Source organism: Rhyacophila brunnea, unplaced genomic scaffold (genome assembly GCF_057557595.1).
Source record: "Rhyacophila brunnea isolate RB1 unplaced genomic scaffold, BYU_Rbru_1.0 scaffold_9, whole genome shotgun sequence".
In the NCBI taxonomy this organism is placed as follows: domain Eukaryota; kingdom Metazoa; phylum Arthropoda; class Insecta; order Trichoptera; family Rhyacophilidae; genus Rhyacophila; species Rhyacophila brunnea.
In genome coordinates this window covers 10,148,032-10,159,088 of record NW_028233361.1, presented here as the reverse complement: position 1 = coordinate 10,159,088, position 11,057 = coordinate 10,148,032, and the positions used below count along the sequence as shown (strand labels likewise).

Here is an 11,057-nt window from a genome sequence, read left to right as displayed (position 1 = left end):
ACAAAGTGCGACATTTCAAGATTATACCTGTGCTGCATGTCGGGTCAAAATAGTTGCATGTGTCTCCAGCTGTTTTTTTCAAACTAAAATATTGCATTCCACCAATGTCAGAGCTCCATTTGGTAATGTGTGTTTTGTGAATAACGATTATGTCATATCTACATATTCGACACGTTGCAGACAAGACGAGTTTAGATGTGCGAGCTTTTTAAATCACTTAAAAATACCGTTATGAATGACAATATGTAGCCACATTTTTATCAATATATTTGGCAAAGGAGCTTCATAGACCCAATAGATTTATTTTATCTACTCCGAGAAGTCGAGAGTCAACTGAAGGGAGAAGAGAAAATTGATTATCCTTACGTGTTATCGGTATTTTTACAATTATTAGATTAAAAAAAATGTCCAAGCTTATCATCTAAAATGACGTGTTTGGGAGCAATTCTTCATATATTATAATATATGTACGCTGGGTCATCTCTCCCACGGTAAGATAATATTACTACATTGTCTTGCATCTCATTTTTTGATTTGACTTCTAATTAAGTATTAAAATTCATGCGAAATCTCAAAAACAATTTGGCCATTGAACTGATGACAATATGTCATCGTAAGTGTTAAATAAAATTCTGTTATAAGCAAACCAGGACCACTCGCAGTCAATCAGGAATTAATGGATATCCGTAATTTCAAATTGATAGTCATGTATTCTAAGGGTTAAAGCCCATTGCTTAAATGGCATAATATGTATTATGTTGTTGTTTTTTCTCTATTCATTAGTTTTTAGATGTATTTACCTTTATTATTGATATATTATGTAATGCTGAAGTTTTTTTTGGTTTCATGCTTGCTTATGGATTAACGATGATATTAGTGTGTATGTATGAATAGTTATTAAAGAAAACTGATTATTTTATAGAAAAATGCCATATAATTACTATTAATGCTAATCAGATATACCCAATTTGATGTGGTTTTGGTGAAATGTAAATGAAAAATTTATTTAGCAGTTCTTTGAAAATCCCATTTGTTAATGTCTATAATTTTCTATAAGGGAAAATTGTGCAATATTTTCATGTAATCATTTAAAGAAGGGAGGTTTCTACGTATGGTTTTTACTCAGTTTGAAATAAATATTTGAGATTTCATAATTACACCGTCTTGATGTTACCATGGATTATATTGTGGGGGTGTTACTGCCAAAAGTTGGTAAGTCTCCAAATCATGTTATGGAGTAATTGCAATTTGAAGTTTGACACGCCCTCTAAAATCAGGCATAATGCTAATTTCTTTGTGCTTTATGTGCATGTTCTATAAATATATTGGATTACCTTAATTTTTTTTTCTGGCATTCATATTTATAATATAGACGCATAATCCGTTGTTAACTCTAAATACCTAAATTATCGACTTACTAACTTTTGGCAGGAACCCGATATGGACTTATTTTATTTATCTATGTTATATTGTAAGATTCAATTAAAAAAATACACTAAAAATTCGTATATTACCCGTTCGAAACTAAGCATTTCTTCAGTAGATAGTTATTGCATTTCAATCGTAAAATCATAGGCTATTTTAGAAATTCACGAAGTTACCAGTAGCCGCACGTCGAGCACTAAATATAATGAATGATTGTCGTAAAATTTGAGCATCAGCACCCAAGATCTAAAGACTTTTGTGATCTCATTAAATGTATAGGTAACGAAAAAATAATTTATGTATGAGTGTATTCATGTCACCTCGGTTAATTTTTGTTCTATTGTTTGAGTTAATTAATAAATTAATGTTATCAATGAAATAAGTTACTGTGATTTACTATGGTCTTTCGAGTTATATCGAATATGTAATATAATTAAGTTAATGAAATAAAGAAAACATTGAAAAATAGTTTGTAGTGTTTTTATTTTCATTGTTATCACAATCGTTATTAGTATTTGTGATGCAAAATATACTTAATATAATAAATTGTGTACACATATACCTACATAAATAGAAAAAAACAATTGAAAGGCAAGCATACTTTGGTACATTTTGTATCTTATTCTAAAAACGTTTTAAGTGTAACAGAATAATAGTAAAATTATTCATGACTAATTTTTGTTCGGCGGTTGGATTCATTATAGATAAGATACAATTTAAACATGATTTCAACCGATCCGACCCCGGCGGGGACATCGAGTCAACATTTGGGTAGTACAAATTTAAATTTGAAAGATACGGTACAAAGGAAAAAAAATATTAATTAGTAATAACCGGGATATTATTTTTACTCAAAATAAGAGTAATGAAAGAGTATTATTAGCACATGACAAGATAGTCGACAGTTTTATACCTAAATTACATGAGCTGTCTCGACGACTTTCGACAGTCATGAATCTTTTCATAAAGTCATAAAACCATTTATATTTTATCCTGATCCAACTTCATTGGCATGAAGATGAGAGCTTTCGAGTCTGACTGTCAGTTTAATGTTTGCTTTTATAATCATTAGTAGTCTTGATGTTATTCATTAGTTTGTTTTTTTCGACTGTCTGATCCTATTAAATTCATAAATTCATATGGGCCTCCACAGAGTGGAGATTTGAATTAACAGATTTTGTTTTTACGGGAAATGGATGTCAGCCACTTGCTCAACCTATTAGGTACATACTCTGACTCATACACAAATTGAAAAACAATATGTGTAGGTACTTGTCGGATCCAGGATTCGAACTTGGGACCGACGACGATTAAGCCGCAGGGGACATTTAGGAGACAATAATAACATGCTAATAATACAACCCCACGGTGGCCGCGCGGCATAAGCGTTGGACTATAAAACCGTGGGTCCCAGGTTCGAATCCTGGGTCTGGCAAGTACACATATTGTTTTTCAATTTGTGTGTGTCAGGGTATGGACCTAATAGGTTGAGCAAGTGGCTGACATCCATTTCTCGTAAAAAAAAACAAAATCTGTCAATACAAACCTCTACTCTGTGGATGTCCATATGATCGTATCAGGATCGGACGTGGTCGGAAAAATATTACAATCAGTAACTGTCACTTGAAATATAAAAACATGAAGGAAAACTGTTTAGTATAGTCACCAAGCTGACCAACAGACATTTTTTGGTTTGACAAGCGTCGTGATGACGAATTGGTATTTGAATTGTTGAGTGTAATTGTAATTTAAGATTGACAATTACTCATGACGATTGGCGTGGAATCAGCTCATATAATTAATGTATTAGTGGTTGAAATCGACCATTACAATTTTTACTTGTAAAACTTAACAAAAAAAAAAACTGGATGAAGAAAATAATTGAAATACATACTGGAATATATCAATCTTCGATTACTTCTTAAATAATAATTTTTTTGACAAATAAAAGTATACATTCACTAAGTAGAAACGATTTGTTCAGTTCTCAAATATTACGGTCAAATTTGAGTGAATGAAACAATAGGTATTGAATGTGTAGCGCCCCATTCTCAGTGTCTCTAATTGCTTTATCAGAAACCATTACACATGATTTCTATCGGAAATATAGAATTATAATAATATGTAAAACATAAATAGTTCTATTTCCATACTCATCCAATTTTTTTTTAAGGCAAATTATGAGGCAGTTAATTATTGGGTTTGTAAGGTTTTGCGTCTATTCTAAACTATCCTAAACGACAATTTTTCAAAATACGTTTTTTTACATCAATCGACTCTCTATGCTATGACATTTCCAAAAATTCTGTATAAACCTAAATGCATTGGATTACATTGAATTTAAGAAACAAAATTATTTTTATGCCACTTAAAGCCGCGTTGACACGGCCCAAGTAAACTTGGACCGAGTGCCATCCAAGCGCACTCGTATGGGACATCTTCATACTAATTATTCCTATCCAAGCTAACTTGGATCAGTAGGACACGGTCCGAGTAGCATGAAGCTGTCGCTTGGATGGCACTCGGTCTAAGTGTAATTGGATCGTACTTGGACCGTGTCAACGCACTTTTAAGTATCCTAAGTGACACTATTTGCCGATGTATTGAATTTTTCATAAATTTGAAGTTGGAAAAAATTCTACAAAATTAATTGTAATTTGAAACACAAAAAATGTTTTTTTAATATTTCGATATTATTGAACTAAAATCGAATTAAGTATAGTTTCATAATTTCTAAATTTCGCTTTTCTGCACATTTTACGGTTTGGCGTTTAGGATAGTTTAGAATTGAATAGACGGATAGACATATTGTAGATTTGGAAAAATGTCAACAGATTTTTGGTACTGTAATTTATTATAGATAAACTACAGTAAATTATTACTTTATATTAAAGGCATGCTTGATTTCAAGTCGTGCGTTGTACATGATTTAATTATTTCAATACAAGTCTAATTAATATTAAAGTTTGATTCAGACTATTATGCTCTGAATGCCAAGATTCACTAATACCACCTGCTTAATTTGTAAGCCTTCTAAAGCTTTAAAATATGACATAATATTACTTATGTCACTTCCAACATTTTACAATATAACCAACTGTGCTTTTTTATTTTCACTAAAAAAAGTACTTATTCAAAATATGATGCATAAGTTAAGATCACGATTATAAAAAAGATTTTAAAGGTTTCCAAATTAGGCTCATGGCAAAATTATGCTTAATAGGTGGTTGAAATCTTTGCAGTATACAATAAATAAGAATAAATCGAATTACTAAGAAAGATTATGCAGTCCGAGACTATGGCTGCTTTACCTACAGAATTGCATAAGATAATCTTTCTCAGATTCATTTGAAATTAAACTTCCACCGAGCACCCTCAGTCGATAGTATCATTTAGATTAGATATGTCAGACATATTTTATAATATACAAATTAAATATTTTTGTACTCGTACTAATTTATTAATTGGCGTTCACCGCTGACCAAATAAATACGTAAATAAAAATATTGACGCCGAAGGTCAGTTTTCTTCAGATAAAATTTTAAAGCTTAACAATAAGTAATAGGAAAAAAAATCTTTTTGACTGGGGATCATATACGCACTATGTTAAAACTTACCGAATAAGAACGCTAAAATGATTTGTACAAAAAGGTTTGTATAATTTCTTTGGTTAAAACGATTTCTAAAGGGAATCTACATTGTATTATTACATACAATTAGTATTTAGCGATATCGTGCGACATCATAGAGTTAGTATTAGGTGGGATTTATACTATCTTTGGTTTTCATCTTTGCCAGCAGAGGAACCTCGAATTGCAGACCGACTGTACGAGCCGAGTGCCCGCAATTTCTGGTCCAGTCCGCTTCATGATGATTGTCATCCGGCGATTGTACCAAAATGGTCATATCATACAATACTTCGCACTTCGAAGCGCGTAATTGGCTATCTTATAAAATATGCAATATAAGAAATCTAAATATTGAAAACGTGAATAATATATTATTAAATCTTTTAAACTTATACATAGAGTACATAACATCTCGAGGCGGGAAATGCGAACAAACACTATGGCACGTGATTACAAAAAGTACAAATTGCTTTTTATCACTAACAGAACTTCGTCGTCTCTATGATGAACTGACTTATTCTATATTTGAAACGTCAGAGATATGTTTAAAAATTTTATAAACATCGTAAGTATTTTTTTTTAATTGAATATGTAATTTTTATTAAAGGATTTCAGAATATAGTGTATTATCATTTTCAAAATTACAGGCACATCTCTATTAACAAAAAAATTCATGAGAACATGTGTAGTTATTTGTGTTTCGTTTTATATCACAAAGATTACGTTCGGGTAATTTTTTTTCCAAACGCAAAGCAACATGTGCGAATTCGGTGCAACAACTTTCTGTTAGCAAAGGTTTGAAACCCAGCGATCACATAAGAGATCTATCCAGTCAATAAATGCATTCTACATTAAAAATATTTGAATGAGCGGGAATTTTAGAATTACATGTTAATTTATTGGCATTATTGTTTCAATCTCATTTAAATCTTTTTACTACCATACAATTAGGTACCTATTTTTAAAGTTGTTTAAAGTCCAATAATTTTTTTTTTATAAATTATGTAGAGAGAGTCAGTTCACCCCCGAGGTGACAATTTGGAGAAGTAACGTTTGCACTTGTTTCTTACACTACGGATGAATTAAAATAAATAGTTATCGTTACAACTAATCGACGTTCAGACGATTTCTATAATGGCAATTGACAAATGATTGCTGGAAATGAATGGCACCACAGGACCGCCGGTCGACCCGTCGAGTCGGCATCGGGAAACATTTAGCTGGTGAGCTCTTCCAGGAGTTCCTCGGTGGAGCGCTGCTCCGTGCGGAATTTGTCCATGAAGTGCGGCGGGACAGTCCAGTCCAGCAGCATCTGCACGTTTTTCTTGAGTCTCTCTGCAGGACTGTGTGAGTCGTCCCGGCATGGGGTGTTTCCCGAAGACTCCAACGACTCGATCAGAATGTCGTCTATGAGCCTCTTGTTGAATCCTGAAATTTCCACACTATTATAAAGGCCACCGTGATGCATATCGTGTCACCCCTTCACCTTATTTACAATTTTAATGATGGTATATTACCAAGGAACATTCATACTGTCCGTTCGCTTGTGCAATTCGGATGAAAGTATTTCAACGCAAACTGCATACTGCGACTAATATTTATATTTAATTAATCTACCGACACCTCGCAATACTACATGTATGAAGAGATTAGTAATAATAATTTATCCATCCTCACCGCCAATATTATAGATAAGAACGGACAGTATCAATTTACACATGTAGTCTCTTTTGACCGCATGCAGATAAACATGAATAACGGTCCACCAGGCCATCTCCCGTTTTGACGAGATATTAAAACTGCCACCGGATACTTCCCAAACGTCTTCTCGAGTGACACGATGACGACGAACCGCGGAGGGTTGCCCGGACTCCAACAAAGCGAGCTCACAAAACAAAAGGCACACTCAACACGGACGGAGGGGAGAGCTATACCAACCTAGTTCCTCGAGTCTTTTGTTACTGGAGATCTTTTTGAGCAGGACGGCCAACAGGAGGCGCATCTTGGTGAGCGCCATAGGCGGGTCAACAGGACGGTGGGCGGCAGCCACCCGGCGGGACAGCCTCTCTTCGGCCGACAGCTCCGCCTCGTCTCCCCCCGGGGCGATGCCACCCCCGCACTCGGCCGCGTGTTGCTCCAGCTCGGTCTTGACTCGGAAGGAGGCGCCGCAGGCCCCATGCAGGTAAACGCGCCCCTCCCCGTGCACCCCCTGCATGTGCTTCTTGAGATGCGGCAACTGGGCGAAGGCGGATGAGCACATGTGGCATACGAAGGGCTTTTCACCTGTGTGGCGTCGTGTGTGTAACTTGAGGGCGGTGGAGTGGGCGAAGGCCAACCAGCACACGCGGCATCTGTAGGGGCGAGCGCCTGAGTGGGTGCGCTGGTGCACTGTCAGCTGGGAGCGCTGGGCGAAGCGGCTTCCGCACTCGGCACAGCCGTGCGGGCGTGCCGCTTCGTGAGTGCGCAGATGCTCCTGCAGGTGTCCCTTCAACGATTTCTGGCACACGGGACAGCGGAAAGGTTTCTCGCCATTATGAAAGCACGCCAGGTGCTTCTTGATGGCGTCTGGCCGAATAAAGCTCTTCCCGCAGAGGTAGCAGGTGTGGTCACGCACGTCAAAGTGCCCCTTGACGTGCAGGCGCAGTTTCGCTGCGCAGGTGAAAGTGGCAGGGCAGCGCTCGCATGCAAAGCCACGCTCCCCAGAGTGCGTGCGCGAGTGCTGACGCACCTGGCCGAGGCGAGCGAACCGCATGGGGCAGAGACGGCACGCGTACGGCTTGTGGCCCGTATGTACGCGCATGTGCAGGCGCAGCCGTTCCTTGATGAGGAAGGCCTTACCGCAGTGGTCGCACACGTACACGCACGGGTTGTCGATCACATTTGAGTGATACGAGGTGACGTGATTCTTGAGGTTGCCAGCCTGCCGGAAGGCTTTGGCGCAGTGCGGGCAGGGGTGGGGTTTAAGACCTGCATGGATCAGCCCATGTTTCCTCAGGTCGTTCTTCCCGAGGAAGGCTTTACCACAGGTCTCGCACTTGTGGGGTCTCGGCTTGAGGGACGAACCTCCAGTAGCCTCTTCTGGGTGGCTCCCTCCATTCTCCTCTTTGATCGCCAGTGGGATCACAGATCCCAGAGTGCCTTTATCCTTGCGAATAGATTCCCTCTTTGCCCCTTTTGTTTCGAGGCTGTCTGAACTTTTTATTTTTTTCAGTTTCGCAGGCGGCGATTTCTTAATAGTCTTACTATTTAAAGAAACCTTACCCTTTAGAGAATGGTTCACCGGTTTTTTTCTGGAAATTTTATCTTTGGCTTTGTAACTATTTCTGGGGCCAGCTTCATATTTGGCTTTAGCTTCCCGCTGAGGTCTCAGTTTGTCCCTCATGTTTGTCATGTTGCACGGTGCAGAAACTACAGGCAGTCTGCGAGCGTGCCGTTGACCGATGCGAGAATGACATTCGTGAGAGTCTACATCTACCGATTGCCGGATTCGACGCAATAACAAGTGTAACAATAAAAAATGAACTGGGTAATTGGCAAATTTTTGACTAGATGCGTTAGATAAATAATACAATTAGATTAGCTACATGGTAAGACAGTCCACCCCCGATTACGGCATGAGAGTAAAATAATTGTTCAAAGTGCTTTAACAATGAATGTATACAAGAGCGTGTCCTTAAACCACCACCGAAATGTGTAAATTGAATAATAATTAAAGAATGTCAGAGAGTAAAATTGTTAGTAAGGTAAGGAGTCCAGTGTGCGAAACGAGTCACCGTGGAAGGCTAGCATTACTCAATTTTCCATCTTGAAAGATTTGTCTCCGACAAAGCGGCGAATTTCTGAAACATACATGCGTTTTATTGAACCCACAACCATATTGACATCAGTATATTACATATTCTGTGATATTTTGTACAACTTATAAAAAAAAACATCATAGTAAGTTATCAAAGCTACACAGGGTTTATTGACATCTGTGTTGAAGGAATAAAAATAAAGGAATAATAAATGATTATCGATATTTTGGTAGACATATTGTAACCTTACGGAGAATTTTTGTGTAACGACATACCATATCTGGATAATATATCAAATCTGAGTGCATTTAGATTAATATGATTGCGCAAATTGAGTAACGCCACTATGAACAATGCATCTGACAGCAATCGAAGGTTGCGGGCCAGTGTTGCCAAGTCAAAATTTAAAATTTCATTAGATTTTGGCAAAAAATTCAGTAGATTACATAAAATATCAGTAGATTTTGAAAAATGTGTTTATTAGATATGATTTAAAACTAATAAGAATAACAATAACTAATAATATTAATTTATTGTAAACAATGATGATATTAATGGGTAAAATGGCGCTCTTGGGTAGAGTTACAATGCTTTTTATGTCAATTTAAAAGTGTATAACATCAAAAAAGGTCATGCGTAAATCATTTCAAGTTTATTATTAAAAGAATCATCAGTTAATTTACAATTATGGAGAAACACAAATATCAGTAGATTTCTTGAATTTCGAAAAAAAATCAAAAATTCAGTATATTGGCAAAAAATATCAGTTGATCTACTGAAATTTCAGTAGACATGGCAACACTGTTGCGGGCGTTGCGGCCATATTCAGATCAGTGTTGCCATATTTTGAAAGTGGAATTATAGTACAGTGCCTCCAAAATTATAGTATTTCGGCAAAAAATATAGTACGCGTTGGCGACCAATAATTTTCTGCATTTTCAAAAAATTAAACGTGGGGTATTTACCGTCTCGTTTTTTTAGACAAATTTTCCGCCGGAGGGTTATTAACGTCTTGTTTTTTTTAGACAAAATATCCATGAAGGGTAATTAACATCATCTCGTTTTTTTAGACAAATTTCATTGCATCTAATGCGGTCCACACACCAAAGCGAATATTCGCCAATCAAGCTCGTATTGGCTTACGGGAAAGAGCACGCTTGCGCGACCGCCTTGCGTCTTGAGTGCGAATTTGCAGCGAATAATCGTTGTGATTTTCGGGAACGCTGTCGACAGCGAATTATTTGCGACGTACAGATTTCCGAAGGGAATTTAATTATTCTCTTACAAAATTCAATATGGAGCGCTGTGATTGTTTGACGTTTCAGTATCGAGCATTAAAATATATCAATAATTTTATATTATTCGAATTTGACTTTGAAGTCCATGAGATAGGGTTTGCTCTTTCTTCTTCGCGTGAGGTTATATTCTACTAATTTATTTTCCTTTTTCTTGTCGTTGGTCATTCCTCCGTTTTTATTTACTAATCATACCCGCGCGTCAATTTTTTATGTATGGAGTTTGGGATCCCTTTGTCTTCTTCATTAAGGATTTGACTTTCTTATTGTTTACATGTTACGTCTGACAGTTCATTCTAACTATCAAAAAAATTATCTTGGACGAACGTTAAGTGATAGTTAAGTGAACGTTAAGTGATCAGTGATTATGGCGCAACATCTGAATGACCGTGAGGAGGATATTCTAAAAGCAATGGACACCAAACGGCGAAGCAGAACTGCTACAGGAGGAAAAGTTCAACGTACGAGCGTCGATTAAGATGCTGATGTTTGAGGTATCTTCGTTACGTACCTTATTTCAGCAGGGGGACCGGCAAGGAGTGACACAACGCCCAAAAAATAATTCTTGGCGGCCCCTACGGTCGTAGAGTTAGGTCTAAATGACAAGTTGCGTCGGTGCGACCACTCGTCATCAGCTAACCATCTGACGGAGAGGACCATCGCGGCCCTCCAGAATGCGATGTTTTCCCAACGGGACAGCTTCTGAAAGGGTATGCAAGGGTAAGTGGATTGGGCAACCAATCCTCAAAACATCATAACAGCGATGAGCCTGTACCAAAAAATCGAAGAGGGTTTTAGGGACAACGCATAATAAAATTTGCGAGAACATGACTCAGATCCTTACCGGAAGGATACCTTCACTCGGGAGGCACTATCAAGGATTCCTCCGAGCCGAGAGTCCCGGAAGGCCC

At 37.4% G+C, this 11,057-nt stretch overlaps 1 protein-coding gene across 2 annotated transcripts; it reads right to left on the bottom strand.

The window, feature by feature from the left end:
• Positions 1-5,006: 5,006 nt before the first annotated feature.
• On the bottom strand, positions 5,007-9,239 carry LOC147063245 (uncharacterized). 2 transcript variants are annotated; one of them, XM_085959515.1, is made up of 3 exons: positions 9,127-9,239; positions 6,993-8,893; positions 5,007-6,482 (listed from the first exon to the last, which is right to left on the bottom strand). In XM_085959515.1, exons 2-3 carry the CDS (start codon positions 8,443-8,445, stop codon positions 6,271-6,273), a joined length of 1,665 nt encoding a protein of 554 aa, XP_085815641.1. In that variant the 5' UTR covers positions 8,446-8,893; positions 9,127-9,239; the 3' UTR covers positions 5,007-6,270. The 2 variants fall into 2 exon arrangements, with proteins under 2 accessions (XP_085815641.1, XP_085815640.1); XM_085959514.1 differs by having other exon boundaries at positions 6,141-6,482; positions 6,993-9,222.
• Positions 9,240-11,057: the final 1,818 nt, after the last annotated feature.

What these genes read in the sequence shown, in the direction of transcription:
- LOC147063245 (XM_085959515.1), bottom strand. Translation starts at nt 8,445, where the DNA reads ATGACAAACATGAGGGACAAACTGAGACCTCAGCGGGAAGCTAAAGCC. An exon ending in CAAAAGACTCGAGGAACTAG is followed by an intron (nt 6,483 to 6,992) that starts GTTGGTATAGCT and finishes TGGAAATTTCAG; the next exon opens with GATTCAACAAGAGGCTCATA.